General features: G+C 39.9%; 1 protein-coding gene across 3 annotated transcripts in view; it reads right to left on the bottom strand.

The window, feature by feature from the left end:
• NDFIP1 (Nedd4 family interacting protein 1) overlaps positions 1-23,337 on the bottom strand; it is a 50,681-nt gene extending 27,344 nt beyond the window's left edge. Inside the window, exon 1 of one of the 3 annotated variants that reach the window (XM_022589980.2) lies at positions 23,082-23,337. In XM_022589980.2, the coding sequence (XP_022445688.1) occupies positions 23,082-23,144 (63 nt within the window). In that variant the 5' untranslated portion in view covers positions 23,145-23,337. Of the gene's footprint in view, positions 1-16,618; positions 16,841-23,081 lie in introns of those variants that run through there. The other 2 variants (XM_089909426.1, XM_089909427.1) reach the window with 2 other exon arrangements.
• Between the last annotated feature and the right edge of the window lie 1,308 nt (positions 23,338-24,645).

Raw genomic sequence — 24,645 nt, 5'->3', positions numbered from 1 at the left:
TGTATGATTCCATTTATATAATGTCTCCAGAAACGGCAAATCCAACAGAGACAGAAAGTAGACTGGTGGTTGCCAGGTTCTGGGGAAGGGAAGAAAGGGGAGTGACGGACTGCTAATAGTGTCATGTTTCTTTTGGGAGTGATTCAAATGTTCTGGAATTAGACAGTGGCAATGGTTGCAAAACTGTGTGAACACAGTAAAAATCACTGAATTGTACACTTTAAAAAGATGAATTTTATGGTATGTGGATTACATCTCAAAAAAAGAGTATTTTCTAAAACTGCAAATCTGTATAATGCACATTTCATTTAAAATGACACTGAAAATTGACTATTCCAAATCAGTATTTCCTTGCTAAATCAATGTCTATGTCCTTTAATGGGAGGGGATAGGTCCTGATCCCATAAATATCTCCAGAGCTTAACACGGAACACATATATATGAATGGATAAAAAGAAAAAAGAAAAATAACACAATGAATTATAACCTCATCATGATTTTTTTTAAATTCCTTAATATTCTCCTTTCCTGAAAAGAAAAATATTAGGATCAAGAAATTAAAAGATAGTCTGACTAACAATCTGTTTTAAGAGCTGAGAATAAACATCATGATTTTTTTCTACTTTGTTTACCTAAAGATAACTTTAAAAACAAACAACCACCGGATTTAGACTATCCCCAACAGCAGCTCTCATGGCAGAGGGAAAAGATAAATGCAAATCCTCTTAACAGCAAAATGAAAACACAATTAAAAATCAAAATTCACCAAAGCAAAGTAATTAGAATAATGCTTTAAAAAGACAATGGCAATAAGAGGTGAAAAGTATACTACAGTAAATCTCCTCAGAAAGGCCAGCAGTTTGTAAAGCTTTCTATTTAAAGATGTTTGTGGTTATCACCGTTAACATACATAAATACAACTGATGAAGATAATCTGGTTTGGAAGGAGAGAAAATATTCTAACTCAGTATTTATGTTAGTCCTTAGAAATGAGAGCAAATGCTACAAACTATGATCACCAATTTGATGGCTTTTCTTCTTTTTTTCACCTGAGGTCCAAAGAACAAGTGAAGGCATACCATCCAGAGAGAAAAGAGGAAGGCAACATAGTAGCCACTCATCACCAACTCCAACGTCATTAAGAAGCCAAGGCACTAGGAGAAATAACTCCTCATCCATGAAGGCACTAAACTAGCCAACTATGGCTATGATAGTGGCATTGTGAGATTTTTGGGTGGCACCAGAAAGCTGCCATCAACCTGCCAACCCCTGGGACCCACATCTTACATCCAAGTATTTTCACTACTGATGGCTTCACCAAGGCACTGTCAAGTAAATGGTGCCCAGTGTTTTCTGTCACCTAGCTTCAGCAAAATCTACAGCCAAGAACCTTCCAGGTTAATGATAAGTGCCCCCCCCACCCCTTGCCATGCTTCATGATTTTATAAAGATTGGGGAAATAAGGAACAATCACACGGTTTTCAAATAGGTAAGTCTCTTTGCCCCTGAACATAATATGTTTTAAGAAGTAGCATCCAACTATGTACTAACCAATCCATGGCTTGAGTCTTACCTCTTCTCCACTTTTTGGTTCCATAAGAAAACTCAGTTCTTAGTTCAGCGCTCCAGAACCCACTTGGAGAAGGAATTAAACGTCCTAGCAAAGACAAGTTGAACTGGAGACTAAACACCTGGCTTGTTCCCCTTGCCTCTGACAGGACAGTTCATCTTTTGTTTACAGAATAAACAATATGAAAATAGGAGCTAGATCAGATTCATTTTAAAATAGTTTACATAAAATCTAGTCCATGAGTGGTAAATACTGTTTGTGTTTTTAAAACCCTACATGTCCTCTTCTAAGATACGTTAAAGCTCTAAAATATCATCATGAAAGCAAAAATGAACTCCTAATTATTCACCACTTAAAATGATACATTAAGCAACACTTTATGAAAAAAAAATTGTCCCAACAGAACGTGGACTACAATTGGCATCTATTCAATGGTTCTTTTAAATTTCAAGAACAATTTTTTACAATTATCTGTTCCTATTTATAAACTCACAACAGAACTGAAAGGATTTTGGACTTGGCATGCAGAACATTTCTAGTCTCCATTAAGATTTTATACACACATATACCCACTAATACACACATATATATGTATGTGTAAATGTACACATATAAAGACATATATATAAAGATACATATATTTAAGATACATATATACCATACATACACATATATGTCTCTCCTAAAATCCTGACTGGTAAAACAATTATATAATGCAATATTAAAATTACAAAAGAAGTCAACCCTTTTAAATCAGTACAATGCAAAGCTATCATCAAACTACATGCCTATCTAGCAATATATTTAAATTAGTTTGATTTGTACAACTTTTCTGAAAAACAGCTGTACTGCAGAAAGAGTACTTAGAATGTAAATGCGGCGACTTCCCTGGTAGTCCAGTGGTTAAGACTCCATGCTCCCAATGCAGGGGGCCCGGGTTCGATCCCTGGTCAGGGAACTAGATCCCACATGCCACAACTAAGACCCGGTGCAAACAAAAATAAAAGTAAATGCTATTAATGTAGATACATAACCTACAGGAATAGAATTAGATGTAAATATGTTGCAATTCTTGCTTTCCATTCTCTCCATTGCCTTTTCTTCTGCAATAGCCCACAACAGCCTTCTTCATGGATAGTCAGAAATTTTAATGATTTCATTCAATGAAATTTTACCAGGCACTATTACATGCCACAATCACACCAATTTGACTATTACCCCTTAATATTCCTGAAAGAACACTTCCATTTTTTCATTAATTTACTAGAAAGACTGGTTGCTACTTTAAGCCATAATAGTATTATTTAGGCTGATAATTTGGGATATTAAAAAGTTAACTTGATGAAATTTGTTAAATGATGCTTTATGTACAATTATTAAGATCAACATTTGTCAACATGGACAAAATAACTTTTCCATTAAATCTACTGACAGAAGCACTATTCCTATATACCATTATAATAAAATGCCAAAGGAAATTCTTTCTTAGGTACAGTTACTGGTTTCTTCTGGGCTCTACTTGTTTTTCATATGTCAGTATTTTCTACTCTGTGGTCAGCTTAGTGTTTGGGTCATCACAAGGGATGGCATATTTTTATCAGCAAGTTCCTGCAGAAGTAGTACATATCCATCTTACAGATCTTCAAAAGTGAACTATCAATTTCTTCATTTATCGTTGGCTTTTTTGTGCACAAGGACATGAAGACTTTCACCCACATGTGCTTCTCAAATTAAGAACTTTTATTCATTCAAAAGACCCTACTGAGAGAATGAAAAGACAACCCAGAATAGAAGACATATTTTCTGGACAAAGGACTCATATCCAGAATACGTTAAAAAAAACGTCTAAAAAGCCACAACAAAAAGGAAAACACAGAACTGAAAAATGGGCAAAAGTCTTGAATAGACACTTCACAAAAGAAGATAGCCAAATGGCTGATAAACATATTTAAAAAGTGCTGCATTTCAATAGTCATCACAGAAATGCAAATTAAAACCACAGATAATAGTTAAAATAAAAAAGCAGAAAATACCAAATGTTGTTGAGGGTACATAACAACCAGAACTCTCGTACTGGGAATGTAAATTTGTAGAGCCACTTCAGAAAACTGTTTAGCAATATCTACTAAAGATGAATTCATACATACTGTATGACCCAGCAATTATACTCTAGTTATACATCCTGACAGAAACACACATGTTCACCAAAAGACACACCAGGATGTTCAAAGCAACAGTATTCATAAAATTGGAAACTACCCAAATGCCCATCAACAGCAGAATGGGTAACTAAATTACAACTTCACACAATGGAATATTATACAACCATGTGAATGAATAAACTGTAACAACACACAACAGCAAGGGTGAATCTCATAAACATAATGCTGAGCAACAGAAACCAGACACAAGAGCATTTACTGTACGATTACACTTATATAAAGAGCAAAAGCAGGCAAACCTAGTCTGCCAGCTGAGTGGTCACCCAGGGCAGGGGCACAACTGGAAGGGCACATGAAGGGAGCTTTTGGAGTGCTGGTAATGCTGTTGCTTGATCTGGGTACTAGTTAACGTGCATGTTCAGCTTGTGAAAATTCACTGAACTACAATACACATTTATGATTTGTGCATGTTTCTGTATGTAAATCATACTCACTAACAGTTCCAGAAGGGGAGAAAAGGAGACTGGCAGAGGATTCCTGAAACTGCGTCCCCCTAAAACTGAGTTCCCCTGCTCAGTTTATGATTAATCTCTCTCCAAAACTTTATTTCGTTTCTGGTTCTGTCCCTGTTCCTCTCAGGATTGAGGGCTATCAAAGAAAAGGGGGAAATGAACGAAACAGGACCTTGTGGGGCCTTCCCAGGTACAAAAGGCTCTTCTTGTCCTTTCTTTTTTTTTTTAAATTTTATTTATTTATTTATTTATTTTTGCCTGTGTTGGGTCTTCGTTGTTGTGCGCCGGCTTTCTCTAGTTGCGGTGAGCGGGGGCTATGGGCGGGGGCTACTCTTCGTTGCAGTGTGCGGGCTTCTCATTGCGGTGGCTTCTCTTGTTGCAGAGCACAGACCCTAGGCGCACAGGCTTCAGTAGTTGTGGCTCGCGGGCCCTTAAGCACAGGCTCAGTAGCTGTGGCACACGGGATTAGCTGCTCTGCAGCATGTGGGATCTTCCCGGACCAGGGCTCGAACCCGTGTCCCTGTCCTTTGTTTCTTGTTTGCAGAAAGGCTTTAGTCTCCTAGGCCGCAACTACTGAAGCCTGCATGCTCTAGCACCCGCGTGCCGCAACTACTGAGCCCACGTGCTGCAACTACTGAAGCCTGTGCACGTAGAGCCCGTGCTCTGCAACAAGAGAAGCCTCCGCAATGAGAAGAGTAACCCCTGTTCTCCGCAACTAGAGAAAGCCCGCGTGCAGCAACAAAGACCCAACGCAGCCAAAAACAAAAAACCCTTGCCTGAAAGCCATCAGAGAGTTTGGGTCTTTCGAGCATAAGCTGCCCGGTTCTCCTTGCTTGGCACCTTCAAATAAACCCTTATTTTGCGCAAATACCCGCTGCCAGAGTTTGGCTTTCTGTGCCACAGGCACACGAGCCCTTGCTGGGTTAACAGTGTAGACTGTGAGCCCTCTGCAGACTGGGACCTTCATATGGTTCACTGCTGTATTCACCCCAGCACTTAACAGTGAGTGGCATATCATGGATACCTTATTAGCACATGTTGACTAAAGCAAGCATGGAGGTGTAGCTTTAACAGAAACCTACCTGAAGAAATGGCAGCTAACGGTAATGCCATCTTGACTTACTAGTTCACATTTATCTGAAGTATTCATATTACTTTACAAATCACCAAATAATATAAGGCTAGGTATGGAGCCACATGCAGATGACTGCTATATCTGTGGAAGGGACAGTGATGATGATTCCATGAGTGATCAACAGCAGGTGGCATCCCCATCACTACTTCATGCTTCATAAAGTACTATGCATTACATACATCAACACTATGGTTCCAGAGTTACCTATTTTAAAAAGAAATGGTAACAAGAGTATAAGAAACACAAAAGAGAAACAGACCTCTCCAACCTTCAGCTCTTAGGAAATAAAACATTTAGCATAGTGTATTGGGTACAAATAGGTATTCAGTAAATGTTTGTGGCACATACGAAGGAAAATTGGTATTTTGATTGATCACACTAATTCCTAGAAAGTTTTCCCTTCTAAAAACTACCAATTGGCATATCCAAAAAATGGAATATTCTACATTAAAATGATAGTAAAGGGACTTCCCGGGTGGTCCAGTGGTTAAGAATCTGCCTTCCAATGCAGGGGGCATGGGTTTGATCCCTGGTCAGGGAACTAAGGTCTCACATGCCACAGGGCAACTAAGGCCACACGCCACAACTACTGAGCTCACATGCCACAACCAGACAGAAGCCCGCGCACCGCAACTAAGACCCGACGCAGACAAAAATAAAGAAATATTTTTGAAAAATAAGCATGATTATAATTTCAAAAATAACAATAATAATAAGATAGTAAAGTCAAATGTACAGCCCCAGAAAGTGACAGACATGCCTAGAATCCAGAGACTCATGCTGACTGCAGCCTGCTTGGCTCTGCTAGCCCCATGAGCTACAGAGCTCTCTCAGCTATGCTTGCTCATTATTATTATTATTATATGATGATGATATGATGCCTGGCATACAGCATACTGAGACAGAGATTACGGATGGGGAAAGGTATTCTATCCAAGAGGCTGCCTTAACTTCGGCCTGGTCATGAGGTCCCCTTCTCCTGCAAGAACGAGAACCAAGAGGGAGATTCATTAAGCATTTCATATCTATGAAACATTCACCCTATCAGAGAATGTTCCAATATGCAAGTGTATAATTGCTTGCATTTTATAATTAACACCACTCAAAGAACATGTCAGGCCATGACTGATGTTTTTTACCTCACTAAGTCTAAAGCTTACCAAAGAAAAGACCATCAAAAGAAGTAATTACAATCATAATTTTCCAGCTGAAGATTAAACACACACATTTGCCTCTTATACCTTCCAAAATCCTCTCAAATGTAAATGTTATTAAAGTTTTATTAAATTTCAGGCAAAAAAAAATTCAAAATCGATTAACAGGAGACGAAGCAGCAATAAAATCCTGCAAGTTAGAAGCAGGAAGACAGGAAACAATGTACACAGCAGACCCAAGAAACCTGAATCCTAACCCAGAAAGCAGAAAAATCAACCTGTCTTGCACTATACCCTCCAAAGGCTCAAGAATCAGTGGTAGCAGGTACCAGCGGAAATAAGAGTGAAAATTAGATTTAAAAGCAGAAAGGGAAGTTGGAGATCCAGTTATTCATTCATTCATTCATTCATTCATTCATGGCTGAGTTGGGTCTCTGTTGCTGCGCGCGAGCTTTCCCTAGTTGCAGCGAGCGGGGGCTACTCTTGGTTACAGGGTGTGGGCTTCTCACTGCGGTGGCTTCTCTTGTTGCGGAGCACAGGCTCTAGGTGCGTAGGCTTCAGCAGCTGTGGCACGTGGGCTCAGTAGTTGTGGCTCACGGGCTCTAGAGCGCAGGTTCACTAGTTGTGGCGCATGGGCTTAGTTGCTCTGTGGCATGTGGGATCTTCCCGGACCAGGGCTCGAACCAGTGCCCCCTGCATTGGCAGACGGATTCTTAACCACTGCGCCACCAGGGAAGCCCGGAGACCCAGTTAAACAAACACAGCTCCCAGAATCCCCATTAGAAGACTCTCTCTGGAGAGACTGAGGTGGAGAGGTCTGGACTGGAGACACCAGAGCTTAGGAGAAAGAACAGCAGATCAGAAAAAGAGTGATTAAGTGAGAGGTTTATGTACTAAACCTTGAGATATCGCAGTCTTCCTCCGCCAATCAGTTCCCAGAACAGTAACAGTCGGGCCTATTCTCTGGGGAAACTGACCAGCCCAAGAAGAAAGATTTAAAAACACTGTCACTCAAAGAAACAGCCTAATTAGATTAGAAGGCAAGAAGCCCCTGCAAGAAGTCCCATCAAGCATACTGAGCTTCCAAACTGCTTTACTGATTGTGCACTCTTAACCAAGCAGACAAAGATCACCACATACTTCTAACTAAAAGGTCATAAAAGACCAAAGCAAAGAGAATAAATGCAACACGGAGGAAAGAACTACGCAGGAAGGTGTAAACTTTAAAAAGAAAGAAAAAAACTTTCTGTAATCTCAGGGAAGTAAGAGAAAAAAAATTAAAACCATAAAACGAGGACAGTGTGCTACTAAAATGGGGGGTAGGGACAATTAAAGAGTTTTTGAAAATTAAAAATAACATATTATTAAAATTTTATCAAAGAGTTAGAATATAAAATTGAGAATCTCTCATAGAAAGTAGAGAAAAACAGGTGAAAATATAAGAAGAGGTTAAAAAAAATTTTAAGGGACTTCCCTGGTGGTCCAATGGTTAAGACTCCGCGCTCCCAATGTATGGAGCCTGGGTTCGATCCCTGGTGGGGGAACTAGATCCCACGTGCTGCAATTCAGACACAGCGCAGCCAAATAGATAAATAAATAAAAATTTAAAAATTAAATAAACAACTTTAAAGAATCAGTACAAAAGATCCAAGGAGAGAAGGAAAAAAAAATTAAAGCAGAGAAAAAAAAATCAAACAAACACTTTTTAAAATTTCCCAGAACTAACGGACATGAGCTTCTAGACCGAAAGGACCCACTGAGTGCCCAGCACAACAGATGTAAACAGATCTACACCAAGGTACAGCATAGTGAAATTTAACAACACTGGGGACACAAAGAAGCTCCTAAAGGCTTCCAGAGAAACAGAGAAAGTAGGCCACATTTAAAGAATCAGACATCACAATTGGCTTCGGTCTTCCTAATAGTGGAACCTAGAAGGCAATGCAACAAATAGCTTTCAAAATTCTAAAGGAAAATGTTTCCAACCCAGAAGTCGAAGTAAGGGTGAAGATTAAAAAAAAAAAAGTTTAACCCACATGCATTCTTCCTCAGAAAGATACTGGAGTGTATGTTCCATGGATATGAGACAATAAACCAAGAAAAAAAGAGATGTGAATCAAGGGAAAGGGCTTCAATTTAAAAAGTTGGAAAAGGAAATCCCTAGGATAACAACTAAACAGCAGACCTTGAGAACAGCCTTCTAGAACAAGTCAAAAAACCAGGAAAGAGCCACCACACCATCCCAACAATGAAATCAATAAAATACCTGATGTGTTTGAAAATATCAAAAAACTATTAAGAGGGGCTTCCCTGGTGGCGCAGTGGTTAAGAATCCACCTGCCAATGCAGGGGACACAGGTTCGAGCCCTGGTCCGGGAAGATCCCACATGCCACGGAGCAACTAAGCCCGTGCACCACAACTACTGAGCCTGAGCTCTAGAGCCTGCGAGCCACAGCTACTGAGCCCACGAGCCACAACTACTGAAGCCCGTGCACCTAGAGCCCATGCTCCGCAACAAGAGAAGCCACCGCAATGAGAAGCCCACGCACCACAACAAAGAGTAGACCCCGCTCACCGCAACTAGAGAAAGCCCGCGCACAGCAACGAAGACCCAGCACATCCAATAAATAAATAAATAAATAAAATCTAAAAAAAAAAAACCCAAAACCATTAAGATTATTAAGTGAGAGTCTGAGAATGAATTTATGTTATAAGCAATTTATGATATATACTTAGAAAATTAGGCAAACAAAAGAATTTGTTGTTAACTTTAGGGAAAATAAGATACTGTCAGGCAAGGAAAATAACCACAGCATACAACATATTACTGTAAATACTGAATACTGATCTAACTACATTGTGGATATAACTATACTAGAAAAATGGAGAGACAGGAAATGGGAGTACATGCAGTTGTGGCAGGGTGGTAAAAGAGAGCTAAACCCTTAAATCTCCTAGTGGTAAGTCAATTAAAAAAACCCTGAAAACTGAAAAATCAAGGAGTAACACCCTATAAATGTTTTTTACCTTCACAGATAACAGCGAAACAGCAAAAGAAAGAGCTAAGAAGCAGGCAAGTAAGCAGGAGACTGCTGTCTTGGGTAGTAAGCCTGTAAGAGCTATCTGACTCTAACCTGTATGTAAGTATAGCTATCTGTAAGATATGAAAAATAAATTTAAAAAGATTAAAATGTGATTACAAAATGTGTCATGAAAGAGTAACCTCGTATTCATGGGAAACTAACCTAACTGGGCGAGAGGGGAGGTACTCCAACTCCCCTTAGGACAGACTACCTAAACTGAGAGGGGAGCTGGGAAGAAGGGAGCATTCCAGGTAGAGGAAGTAGAGCAACAGGAGACCTCCTGGCCAGAGAAGGTGATGTGTTCCACGAAGTGAAACAAGTTCCCCAGGGAAACAACGAATCATGAGAGTCCAACTCCACCCCTTCTCCCAAGTCCTGGTCTCCCCCATCTACCTCTTACCTATCCTTCAAGGCCAGGCTCAAGTTACATCTTCTCAGAAGCCTCCTAAGAAGTCTCTGGAAGTAGATGATCTCTTCCATCTCAAGATAATGCCTTTTATCTACTATCTTATTTTCTGAATTAATATAATTAATATTGTATCAATACCATAATACATTCTCATGGATTGAAGTCATTCAACAGGTATTTAGTGAATACTTACTATATGCATCAAATTATGCTGGGTACTAAAAGTAAGGGAAAGAAGAAAAGGAAGGCAAGATGCGAAGGAACGAGGACAAACAAAGCAGCACTCTACAGGCACTTAGTCAACTTTTAATTAGGAAGGCCCATGGCACATCCTTTTGCATTCCATAATATTTAAACACGCAAGCTGGCACTTCATAAATGCCTTATTACGTAGATTGCAGATGGCTCACAAGATGAAAAGTCTTTGATGAATGGAAGCTTGACACTTTAAAAACCAAGATACAAATTTGGGGGGAAAAAAGTATACTCTATACATATAAGACAAGCATAAAAGTAACATTTTCATAATAATAAACAGCACACAGCGATTAAAAAAATTTTTTTTTCCTAAGATTCCTAGGCTCACAAGGAGAAAACTGGACAAAAATATAGAGAAGAAAATAAAAACCACCACAATCCCATCTTTCAGATATCCTTCCAGCCTTCTGGGGGAATACAAATCATCTTATAACCTTTTTCACTCACTACATGGTGGAATTTTCCTTCATTATTAAATATTCTTTTGTAATATCACTGTAGTATTTGAAAGTCAGTCTATATTTTTCTTATGGGAAAAAAAGTTCACTTCTTAGAAATAACTACAGCAGTAACTAGGTACCGCTAAATAACAGTTAAAGCAACCTGCTGAGAGAAATACAAAATCAGTGTTAAAAAGGTATATGATGGAAATTGCTGAGATCCTTTCAAACACAATTACAGATTCTTACTTAAATATTTTCACTAAAATGTGAAGTCCTAAATATAAAATGGCATTTGGATTACCTTAAACCTAGCTGATACATAGAAAATAAGATATTTTAACCTTCCAAATAATGGTGAAGCTAATAAGCCAATAATTACCTTTCATGCCCAGCATAATTTGCCTTTTCTCCCCCTCGACTCAGCTAGTCATTTTGGCCAGAGCTGAATGGTGACAAGATGGCTGTAAAGCTTACAACATCACATAACTGTGATCACCTCAATTAACTCTCACCTAAAATGAAACTGGACCAATGTGCTTGAGAGCATTAATGCTACTCACCCTCACATGCATGACTGAGTAGAACTGATTTTAAGTATGTACACTCTAAAATACTATTACATCTGAAAATGCAATTCTGCTTCACAAGGACAAGTGTTGAAAGGAATCTCCTATCAACAATCAATCATGTGTAAGATCCCCAAGGCTGCAGATAACCCTCAATTCATACTTCTTATGCTATTTCTATAATAACATGAGCAGATTTTCCAAACTTGTGAAAATGCAACTGCTAAAAGCAGTGAATAAGAATACTAGAAATCAAGAGCCAGTTTCTTTTAAAAAAGCTAAAAAAACTTTTAAAATTGGTATTTTCTTCCTTTTAAAAGATTACCGATTTTATTGTGAACCTAAAATTGCTCTTAAAAAGTTTATTTGAAAAAATTTTAAATTATTGATTAACTTTTCTGATTTCTAAAAGCATCATTAACTTTTTATTTTTTAATTTATCTATCTATTTTTGGCTGCGTTGGATCTTCGTTGCTGTGCGTGGGCTTTCTCTAGTTGCAGCGAGCGGGGCTACTCTTCGTTGGCGGTGCGCGGGCTTCTCATAGTGGTGGCCTCTCTTTGCTGTGGAGCACGGGCTCTAGGTGCGCGGTCTTCAGTAGTTCTGGCACGTGGGCTCAGCAGTTGTGGCTCGCGGGCTCTAGAGTGCAGGCTCAGTAGTTGTGGCACACGGGCTTAGTTTCTCCGTGACATGTGGGATCTTTCCGGACCAGGGCTCGAACTTGTGTCCCCTGAATTGGCAGGCGGATTCTTAACCACTGTGCCACCAGGAAAGTCCCATATCATTAACTTTTTGTCATGATATACCATGTTTGTTTGAAGCTGACCAGAAGGGAAAGACCTACAAACAGAATGTTTTAACTAGTGGGAAATTACAAAACAGTACTCTGTACTCACCAGTGACTTATTCTTTTTAAACATAATATTAAGGAGATTTTTCTATTTTTTAAACCATGCATAATTTTTAAAAAATCTACTGGGCATATATATTTACTGACATCATTTTCAAAAATAATTATTCATCATAAAAGAAATTTGCTAAATCATCAATAGAATGCTGTCTCTTTGGATCAAAGCCACCAACTTCTATAAACAAAAACAATCAATCATAAAGCTGGAAGGAGACAAAATGATCTAATCTAACTACTACTTCATTTTATGAAAGGAGAAAATAAAGCTAGAAAGAGATTGAAGTTCTAGCCCACAGTCATATGACAACTACATACTTCATTGCAGAAGTCAGGCAATATATTACTGATTAGATGTTTTGATAAAGTCCTTCTTTGTTCTCCTGAATCAGTCTCTACTTAATGTCCAAATTGAGCCTTCCAGATACTGAAGTGTACATCACACCCTTCAAAAACTGCTTTTTAACACAAAGTTATATGAAAAGTTTGGACGTTATATCATAAAGCTCCTAAAATAAAAGCTTCAGAATACTAAGAACACTATATTCCTGACTACACAGCCCACAAAATTTCACCTAAATTTAACAAGGACAAAACAAATTTTTAAAATTAGTAACAAAGTAAACAGCAAAATAAGCACTGAGTTCCATAGAGAAAGGATTGGTGGTGGTTAAAAGGACTTGAGTTTTACCTGTAGTGCTTTCAATTTTTATAGGATTGTAGTCATTGTTAATCAAATCTTAATGTTTACGATGAATCTGGGCGATACATACTATATGGGCATTATTTTATACTATTCCTGCAGTTTTTATTTACTTCCAAATAAAAAAAAATTTTAAGGAATTTTTTAAAAAGAAGCAAAACATGATTAGTGGAAAACTTGCAAAATAAGAATGAGAAATCACTCATCATTTTTCTTTAAAAGTAGTTTGAAAAACAAAAACAAAAAGGATGCTATACATTTGTCAAAACCTGTATTTGTCTAAACCTACAGAACTTTATAGCACAAGGGGTGAACTTTAATGTATGTGAAATACAATAAAAAATTTAATGTATGTGAAATAATGTATGAACTTTAATGTATGTGAAATTAAAAAAAAATGTTAGGTGGTTGGTGGTTCCCAGGATGGTATGCAGAATGTGACAAAACAATCTAACTGTATTATAAATTTATGAAACCACCTCATTAAAGAGGGTGAGAAGAAAAGGTGCTGACATAAGTACTTAAGTAACTTTGGAAATGAGTAGTCTTTATAAGACTAAAGGCAAAAGAAACTGTACATATGCCCTGTCCTCTAGTTGATAAAACTGTTTCCCACAGGGGTGTAAGTTAACAATTCTGATACTGCTACACATGTACATTAGAACTGAAGTTAAATTAAACAAATGGATGGCAGGTGGGAGGAGCCAGGTCTCTCATTGTTGGAGTAGAAGTTTAAAGATGAGAGAGAAGGAGGCTAGAGTGATCCATGTAGTAATGGATTAGAGTCAGTTTAATATAGATAGATGGTTACATATGAAATGTTTATGGATACACACACACACACATGTATTTCTTTACTCTGTCAGCCTAGAAGACCTAGAAGCAATGACACACCAGCAGCAATGAGCACAGATCTTGGTTTCTAACATCATTCTCCAATAAAAGGAACCAGGGTTCCTTGGAGAAATGGCTGATTCCAGGATGGCACAGAAAATATACGTGGTGAGCCTGGTGCCAAAAAGTAAGGAAGTGCTTTAAAAAACCACAAAGATGGAGCTCTGTCAAAGGGATACAAGTGCCAACTGAAAGAGATCCCAATGGCCAAAGCTGGAACAATTTGAGCAACAAAATAAAATAGTGTTGGCTTATAACCCAGAGTAAAATTAATGAGCTCATACTAGTATCACTGAATAAATAAATTAATGGAGAAGAGACAAATGTCCCATGCAGAAAAATTCCAAATAATTTATGTAGATACACTGCCCCCAATGAGGTGATGGAACTTAACTCCCCAAAGCTTAAGTATAGGCTGTGCATAGTGACCACATTGACTTCCTTCCAAAGAGCACAGTTCAAAAGGGGGGAAAGAGTCACTTTACGTAGAGAGATCTGACAAACTCTACTTCAGCCAGATGATGAAGGTCAACATCAACAGTGGTAAGTCATGGGGACAGTATGCATTCTTGATATGACATGATGTAAAATGGCACTTTACCTCTGTGGTCTTCCCCCCTCCAACCCACAACTCTAGTCTAATCATGAGAAAAGCAACCAACAAATCCCTGGACTTCCCTGATGGCACAGTGGTTATTAAGAATCTGCCTGCCAATGCAGGGGACACAGGTTTGAGCCCTGGTCCGGGAAGATCCCACATGCTGTGGAGCAACTAAGCCTGTGTGCTGCAACTACTGAGGCTGCGCTCTAGAGCCTGCGAGCCACAGCTACCGAGCCCGCGTGCTGCAACTACTGAAGCCCATGCGCCTAGAGCTCGTGCTCCGCAACAAGAGAGGCCACCGCAATGAGAAGCCCGTGCACTGCAACGAAGAGTAGCCCACACTCGCTGCAACTAGAGAAAGCCCGCGCACAGCAACAAAGACTCAAAAATAAAATAAAATCAATTGATTAATTAAAAATAAATTTTAAAAAATCCCAATTCAGGGACATCCTGCAAATAACTAATACTCCTCAAAACTGTAAAGGTCATCAAAAACATGGAAAACTTGAGAAACTGTCACAGTCAAGAGGAGCCTACGGAGATACGATGACCAAATGTAATGTGGAACAGAAAAAACACACAGATAAAAACTGAAAATCTGAATAAAGTATGGACTTCAGTTAATAACAACATATCAATACTGGTTCATTAATTGTCACAAATGTACCACACTAATATAAGATGTTAAAGGGTTAATTGGGTCTGGGGTATACAGAAACTGTACTATCTTCAATGTTTCTGAAAATCTAAAAACGTTATGAAAGGTAAAGTTTATTTTTAAATATTTAACACTTTTAACATTTTTTTTTTTAAAAGGAAAGGAAGAAAGCCTGAAGAACGCACACCAAACTTGGGAAGCAGTTACACCTCTGGGGAGAGACTAGAAGGGAAGTCAAGTTTTCCTTTACAAGTTACTGTTTGACTCCAGTATATAATGTATCTGTGTACTATTTTATCACAAGAAATGTTTAACATTTAATGACACATTTAAACACTGAATGACAAATAAAATGAAATTGTTATTAAACAGAAACCCTCCCTAAACCTTTGTATGTCTATTCATAAATATCCACTCTCCAGAAAGACCTCCAAATCACATTCAAGCCTCTGATTTACTACTAACTGATATTATTGCAATACACAAATTTAAAAGAGAAACTGTCAAAATTATACTAAATTGCTAGGGGAGAAGAAATATATAATACACGTGAAAGAAACTGCTTTAATCAGTAAGAAAATATTTCACTAGAAATGTTCTTAAATTGGATCAATATTTAGAGCTGGTATTTAGAACTTTTAATATAAATTGTGGTATTCAGAAAAAATGAGCCTGTTACAGAAGGATGTGCAAAGTGATGTCTGATAACACTCCCTTTATTACTACACTTGGTGAAAGCAACAACATACACTGTAGTTCTATCTAGACAGCCACGAGAAGCAATTACAACTGGAATGTGTAAAATTCAACAGATTCAATACATGGTATTCACCAACTGCCTGGCATACTGGCAAAAATGACTTGAGAATAAAGATAAGATCACCAAGTTGATTCTCAGCAGTAATCTCTAATTAAAGTGTTAAAAGTTGCTTTAACTAAATGGGCATTATCCACTACTACAAGAATATGATTCCACTAAACGGCTGTACTTGTTCACAAAGATAATGTAAGAATAAATGATTAAGAAACCAAAGTAATTATTTTAAAGCCCTAAGAACAAGTAAATCAGAGAATGTCACTTGAATTTCTTCATCTTCCTTTTTTTTTAATTAATAAAATACAAAATTACTCTCATGGTAGGATTTATTTTATAATCGAATTTAATGTAATGTAATATAATTGGTGTCCAGGATAAAGTAATTTGAAGTTATATGCAGGCAAACCAGTGGATGGCATCAGTTTAGATGATGCGAGGATTTCCTAGAGCACCTCATAGAGAGTGAGTCAAATACAATGGATAGCTGCAGATCTGCAGCTCCTGACACTCACAAATCCTGGTTCCACATTCATAACAAATTACAAAAGTGCTCTCATGACATATTTCCTCATGTGATAATGTCTGCTTAAAATATCACACCATTATCTTTTACACACAGAAATATTTATGGACAAAATGACATGATTTCTAGGATTTGCTCCAAAATAATGGTAGAGAGTATAAATGAAAAAGATTAGCCATTTGTTTTGTTTGTTTGTTTTTTTATTTGGCTGTGTCGGTTCTTACTTGTGGCACGCGGGATCTTTGTTGTAGCATGCGAGATCTTTCGTTGAGGCGCGCGGGCTTCTCTCTAGTTGTGGTGTGCGGGCTTAGTTGCCCCGTGGCATGTGGGACCTTAGTTCCCCAGCCAGGGATCGAACCTGCATCGCCTGCATTGGAAGGTGGGTCCTTTTTTTTATTTTTTTAACGTCTTTATTGCAGTATAATTGCTTTACAATGTTGTGTTAGTTTCTGATGTATAACAAAGTGAATCAGCTATATGCATACATATATCCCCATATCCCCTTCCTCTTGCGTCTCCCTCCCACCCTCCCTATCCCACCCCTCTAGGTGGACACAAAGCACTGAGCTGATCTCCCTGTGCCATGCGGTTGCTCCCCACTAGCTATCTATTTTACATTAGGTAGTGTATATATGTCCATGCCACTCTCTCACTTAGTCCCAGCTTACCCTTCCCCCTCCCCGTGTCTTCAAGTCCATTCTCTACGTCTGCATCTTTATTCCTGTCCTGCCCCTAGGTTCTTTAGAACCTTTTTTTTTTTTGATTCCATATATGTGTTAGCATGCAGTATTTGTTTTTCTCTTTCTGACTTACTTCACTCTGTATGACAGTCTCTAGGTCCATCCACCTCACTGCAAATAACTCAATTTCGTTTCTTTTTTTGGCTGAGTAATACTCCATTGTATATGTGGAAGGCAGACTCTTAACCACTGGACCACCAGGGAAGTCCCAAGGTTAGCCATTTGTTGATAATTGTTGAAGCTGAGTGATGGGTACATAGGATTTATTACGCTAAATTTTTGTATATGTTTGAAATTTTCATAGTAAAAAGTTGAAAATGTACATAAAGAAGATGTGAGATACACACACACAAACACATACACCATTATCTTCTTAATATATACATACAATGGACTATTACTCAGCCACAAAAAAGAATGAAATACTGCCATCTGCAGCAAGTGGGTGGACCTAGAGAATATTATGCTTAGTGAAATAAGTCAGAGAAAGACAAATACTGTATGATATCACTTATATGTGGAATGTAAAGATTAATACAAATGAATGTATATGCAAAACAAACAGACTCACAGATATAGAAAACAAATTTGTGGTTACCAAAGGGGAGAGGGAAGGAGGGAGGGACAAACTAGGGGTATGAGATTAACAGATACAAGCTACTACATATAAAATAGGTAAGCAACAAGAATATTCACATAAAAGGAATTATACCCAGTATCTTGTAATAACCTATAATGGAGTATAATCTGCGAAAATACTGAATCACTATGTTGTACACCTGAAACTAACACAATATTGTAAATCGACTATACTTCAATTAAAAAAAAGAAATTATGCCCACAACTCAACAACAAAAAGCAAACAATTCAAAAATTTGAATTTTTGAATTTGCCCAATTCAAAAACTGGCAAAGGACTTGAATACACATTTTTCCAACGATATTCAAATGGCCAACAAGCACATAAAAAGATGCTCAATATCACTAATCATTAGGGAAATGCAAACCAAAATCATTATGAGATGCCACTTCACACCCATTAAGATGGTTTTATCAAAAACAAAACAGAAAATAACAAGTGTTGATGAGGATGTGACAAAATTGGAATCCCTATGCACTGCTGGTTGGAATATAAAATAGTGCATTTCTATGGAAAACAGTATGGCAGTTCCTCAAAAAATTAAAAATAGCAATACCATATGAACGAACAATTCTACAAATTGTTGGTTCATATGGTAAAACCTACAAATTATACAAATTCAACAATATATCCAAAAGAATTGAAAGCTGGGACTCTTTTGATACTTGTTCACCCATATTCACAGCAGCATTATTCACAATGGCCAAAAAGCAGATAAACAAAATATAGTATACACATACAATGGAATATTATTTAGCCTTAAAATGGAAGAAAATTCTGACATATGCCACAACATGGATGAACCTGGAGGACATTATGCTGAGTGAAATAAGCCAGACAGAAGGAACAAATACTATACGATTCCACTTATATGAGGTACTTAGAGTAATCAAATTCATGGACAGAAAGCAGAATGTTGGCTGTCAGGGGCTTGGGAGGGAGAAATAGAGAGTTATTGTTTAAGGGGTATGGAGTTTCTGGAAGTGGATGGTGATGAAGACTGCCCAACAATATGAATGTACTTAATACCACTGAACTGGGACTTCCCTAGTAGACAGTGGTTGGTTAAGAATCCGCCTGCCAATACAGGGAACACGGGTTCGATCCCTGGTCCGGAAAGATCTCACATGCCGTGGAACAACTAAGCCCGTGAGCTACAACGACTGAGCCTGCACTCTAGAGCCCACAAGCCACAACTACTGCAGCCCGCCGCCTAGAGCCCATGCTCTGCAATGAGAAGCCACCGCAATGAGAAGCCCGCGCACTGCCACGAACAGTAGTTCCCGCTCGCTGCAACTAAAGAAAGCCCGAGCGCAGCAACGAAGAACCAGTGCAGCCAAAAAACAAAAAACAACTACTGAACTAACTGTACACTTAAAAACAGTGTACAGTTAAAATGGTAAAACTTCATATATATTTTACCACAACTAAAAAAATTCTTCTAAGAAATAATTCTACCCATCTTCTCAGTATTTTTATAAAAGTTTTCTTTGATCATTGGCAATAGAGGCCACAAATACACCAAATAACCTCAAAATCTTGACATGACATCCTAAGGGACATTCTATGATATAATTATAATGTCTTCTGAAACTAAAAAAAATAAAAATAAAAAAATAAAACCACATGGGCACCACTCACTCCTTCCTCTAGGATCATGACGTCATCTAACACTTGAACATGAAAAAGTTTGGCCTGCCGGAGATGGAATTCTTTCCCTCATCTATCAAAACCTTCCTTCACAATCCTGAAAGAACTTACCCAAAACTGCTTTACAATGTCACCAAACTACAATACAAACTTATTAGTGATGCCCACAAGCGAGCAACTTCTTTAGCAGACAGGGAGTCAGATCTAAAAGTAAACATTCTGCAGCCTTTTTTTTTTTTTTTTTTTAGCTGCACTGGGTCTTCATTGCAGTGCACGGGCTTCTTCTAGTTGTGGCGAGTGGGGGCTACTCTTCGTTGCGGTGCACGGGTTTCTCATTGCGGTGGCTTCTCTTGTGGAACACGGGCTCTAGGTGTGCGGGCTTCAGTAGTTGTGGCACGCGGGCTCAGTAGTTGTGGCACGCGGGCTCAGTAGTTGTGGCTCGTGGGCTCTAGGGCACAGGCTCAGTAGTTGTGGCGCACGGGCTTAGTTGTTCCGCGGCACGTGAGATTTTCCCAGACCAGGGCTCGAACCCGTGTCTCCTGCACTGGCAGGTGGATTCTTAATCATTGCGCCACCAGGGAAGCCCTCTGCAGTCTATTTTTAAGTCTATATGGCAGTGTCATCATTGCCTACTTTCAATGGATTTAAATCCAAATATCTCAAAACATTTCAGGAAGTATTTGGCAAAATGCATGATATAGCCAAAGATCTATTACAGTGAGGCAAAGAAGGCTTGGAATGGATGAACAGGGTAAACATCCTCAGAGAGATGAAAACACAACAGGTTTCTCAACACTGGGCCTACCTAGAGCTTCCTGAAACAGTGCTTCAGAATGTTTGGACACACAATCTCAGTTTCAAAATGCAAAAAGGGAAAAATAAAGCGACAGGAAACCTATGAGCCCAGCCTATCTGTATAGTCTGTGGTGATGCTAAGTTGGGCACATATTGCTCTACCAATCAAAAGGCCATAAAGGCAAAACCACTGTTTGCATTTATGAATGAATCATACAGTTTTCCATTACACTTACTTCACTAGAGGACCAGCTCAATTTGACTAACCAGATCAAACAGAAGTCAGAACGGCCCTTTGTGACAGCCAAAGAGTATTATGCTCCTATCAAGTTGCCTGGACAATTCAACATTCCATAATTCAAAAGCCTTTTAAATATGTATATTCTCTGACCAAGCATTTACACGCCTAGAAATTTATACTACGGAAATGGTTGAAGATGTATATAAAAGAAACTTCAGTGACAGAAAAAAAATTATAAACACCCTTAGGGACCAACAATAGCCAATTGATTAAATTATGGTTCAGCTATACAACTGCATGCTCTGCAGACATTAAAATATGAACCCATTTTATTATATAGCTATATTGTGTGCCTTTGTACCTATATGTGCACAATACATACACGTGCAAATTTGTGAATGCACATGTATTTGAGAACATGTGGGTATGTAAACATACATGTGCACATATGCACAAAGTGTGTGCAAGTATAATCAGGGGCCCTTGGAACTGCACGTATGTACAAAGATGTGCCTGTATATGTATGTATGGGTACATAAAAGAATACATATGCACATGTATATATCTGCTAATGCATATGCTTATATTTGGGCCATAAGCCTGTGTTTTAAGTAGGTGAGCATGTATTTATCCTTCTAATCACTACTTAGAAGCTGTGACCTTGAGCAAGTTACTGAGCCTCTAGGGAGTCTTGACTTGTCATCTATACAATACCAAACCCTGCCTCGAAGGGGTTTTGTGAGGATTAAGTTTAATAATGGATATAAAGCACTCAGTACCATGACTGGCACATAATAAATGCTCAATCAATATTAACTTTCCTTATCTGTACATGTACACACTCATGTATACTTACACAGCTATGAGTCCACAAGAATACACAAAATATTAACTTTGGTTATCTATATGTGATAGGTTTTTGGTGTGGGGTTTTGGGTTTTTTTGGCTTTCATATTTTGCAATTTTTCTAGGAAGATTAGGTCTTTCTTTCATTCTTTTTTTTTTTGAAGATTTCTTCAAAATAATAAGTTTTAAAAAAGTAAAAACGATGGCCTGTCCTTAACATACCTCTGTTCTGCATATTAAAAGCTATTAAACACTACGCTGAGAAATACGTAATTTTGTTACTCCACCAAATTTTTTGTATTCTAGCGTTATGTCAGCATTACCTAATAGCTCAAGAAGATGGCAGTACAAAGAAAAGCCACAGCTTTTTGCTTCTTTGCCTTATCCAAGGCAGGATGAAAAGAATGAATTAAATCACACGATGGGGTACATGTGATTTGTGAACACCTTGGTGACAGTTAAGTGATACCTGTCAATCATATTTTACTAAAACAGGGAGGAACCCAGGGCCTTGCCCAAGGTCATACAAAAAAGCATGTACCCCAGGCTGTGAGAGATCTAAGGACTAGACTGCATTGCCACAATTTGGGCGTGCTTATGAAACCAAAAAGCTAAATTCTTAAAATCAGTCATATCAGGAGTCGGACTGTAGGAGGGAGGAAATTACAACAGGGGGCTGACGACAGCAAAACAACCCAGTAACTGGCCCCACCAGGGTTAATCTACATGTTTTAATCATACTGGTTTTCCTCACTCCTAAAATATAAAACTGTAGATCATCTATGATAGGACATTTAATTTCATAAAAGCACGATTGCCATTTGTATGCAAATTATAGTGAAAGCATCTGAAACAAAATATAAGCAGTTACCTGCAGTTCCAATCAACATCAGTTACCAGCTGGCTCAGCTGCCACAATTACGATGTCTTAGATTGAATACCTCTAAAAACCCTGCAAAATGTCTTCCCGAATTTCCGAGGGAAACCCGGCTACAGACAGGCGAGTAAAACAAGCAGCTGTTTTCCCTAGGGCCTCAATTTATAAATCGTACCCGAGATAATAATCCAATCATCTCCTATACATTTTCTCCCCAGCTATGCTATTCAATCTCTTTAAACGTCATTTCCAATCTCTGAAAACACACTCAGGCACACGCCCTGCAGCCTGCAACGTAGCTCGACATTATAGGGACATCGCCAGTTAATCGCCTTTTCCAAATCTACTGCGAACTGCAGACTTGTTCCTCGTCTCATTTTGACTTTTGTCTTAAAACGCAAGCGAGGGGGATGGGTTTCGACGGGCAGACTAGGCTCTGAAACCCTGAGTAATCGCATCTCGCTGCGGAGAGCTGTCGGCAGCAGTAGCAGCGATTTTAATCTTTCATCTCCACCCAGTTTCCTTTCCCATCTCACGCTTTTTTTTTTCTTTCTTTCCAGTGACATCAAATTCAAGGTGGAAAAAGGAAAACTGAATGCACCCTGGTCTACGCCTCCGGAGGGTCGCGGGTTCCGACCCGGGGACCCGCCCGCCGTGGGAAATGCGAGAAACACTGCGGGGCGGAGGTTTTTCCACCGCCCGAGCCCCGGCCCGGGTGGCGGAGGGACAGGCCCAGCTCGCGGCCGCCTCGAATTCGAGCCCGGGGCCCGCCCGGCCCGCCCAGGCCCAGCGCGGCCTGCCAAGCCGCGGCATCGAGTTGGCCACAGGCGGGGCCGGAGAGGAGGCCTGAAGCGGCCAGCGGGTAGGGCAGGGCCGGGGAGACACTGGGCGCTGCTTACCTGCTGGTACCGGCTGCCGCAGGCCGGCTCCACCGCCGCCAGCGCCGCCAACGCCAACGCCATGGCGCAGCCGGCCGCAGGGAAGGAGGGCGAGCGAGCGAGCTGAAGGTGCGCGGGTGCTGCGGCCTGGGGGCGCCGGGAGGCCGACGGGGACGCGCCTCGGGTGGGTCTCGGTGGCCACCGCCGCTGCCAGGCCGGCCGCTCTCCTCGGGCTGTAAACGCCGCGGCTACCGAGGTTCCGACGCGGCCCCTGGGGAGGAGGCGGGGACGACGACGACGACGCTGCGCCGCCGCCCCGCCCCCGACTCGCGCCGCCGGGCCCGGTGGGCCCGGCCTCGCCCCGCGGTGCCGCCGCCCCGGGTGGGCTCCGCCCCTCCTCCCGCACCCCGAGGCTGAGGCTTCGGAGTCGGTTCCGCTCGAAACCCGGTTGCTCCCAGGTCACCGCAGAGAGGGCGACGCTGTAAATGGGCCCCTCGTTCCAAGCACCGAGCTTCCCCTGCGTGTCACTTCTAACCCTCATCACAAACCCCAGACACGGGGGCCGCAGCCCCATTGTAGAGGTCGTTGGCGCCCAGGGAGGTTGAGACAGCCTCACGCAGTAGCCATCTGATCCCTAATATCTGGCTGCAGAATCTCGGTTCTTCTCCACTCCCTTCTTGTCTGCCATCCTCATATAGACTAGGGGTCAGTCCGCTACAGGGCAGAGGCCAAATCCGGTTCAGTGACTGTGGAAAGCAACGTGAAAGTCAAATTTCTGTGTCCATAAATTGTTTTATTTGGAACACAACCGCTCCCATTTGTTTAGTATGGCCTGCAAATCCTAAATGACTTGCTATCTGGCCATTTAGAGAAAAAATTTGCTGACCCTAAATCCCGGAGAACTCCTTGATCTCAAAGCCTGTTTCCGGTGGCTGATAATAATAGCATCCGTATTTTTATGTAGTCCTTTTCGTGTTTTAACAGCTTCATCCGTGGATATAGACACGATATTTTCTGAACTAAAGCTCTCTGACATGAAAGGCAAAACTTCAAAGATGTAGCCATGCTAAGAGCTTTCCAGGTAACAGGAACATATATGCAAAGGGGGTGAGGGAAGTGAAAGCTTGCCTTGTGGAAGAATGGAAAGGAGGCAGCATAACTGCCATATAGGAGATACAAGTATTGATGTTCCACAGATGAGGGAGTAATGCCTGAAGACATTAAGTATTTTACCCAAGAACACAGTGCTGGTAAGGGTTAAAGCTGGACTGTAAACCCATCAGTTGGCTTTCTAAACCATTATCATGCAACTAAATTAGAAACTTTATGAAGATAAACTATTCGTCTTTTAAATATTTTGATATCTCCCAAAGCATCTAGCACAGTATAGCTATCTATACTAGAGCAGGCATTTGAGGTCTGCTGTTTTATCATACCCAGACATCTGGAATTGCTTCTACTCACATGTCCAACACAGAAAAACACTTGATCTCTGAAGCCTGTCGCCATTCCCACTTCTTCTTGATTGCCTTTCCAAGTTGGTAGTCCAGAATTGCCACTAATCTCATTATTGTTTTATCTTCTA

The sequence above is a fragment of the Delphinapterus leucas genome, chromosome 3, assembly GCF_059928025.1.
Source record: "Delphinapterus leucas isolate spDelLeu-1000000601 "Yukka" chromosome 3, BTC_Dleu_Yukka2, whole genome shotgun sequence".
In the NCBI taxonomy this organism is placed as follows: Eukaryota; Metazoa; Chordata; class Mammalia; order Artiodactyla; family Monodontidae; genus Delphinapterus; species Delphinapterus leucas.
Note: the sequence above shows the minus strand (reverse complement) of the source record. Positions and strands in the feature narration are given on the sequence as shown.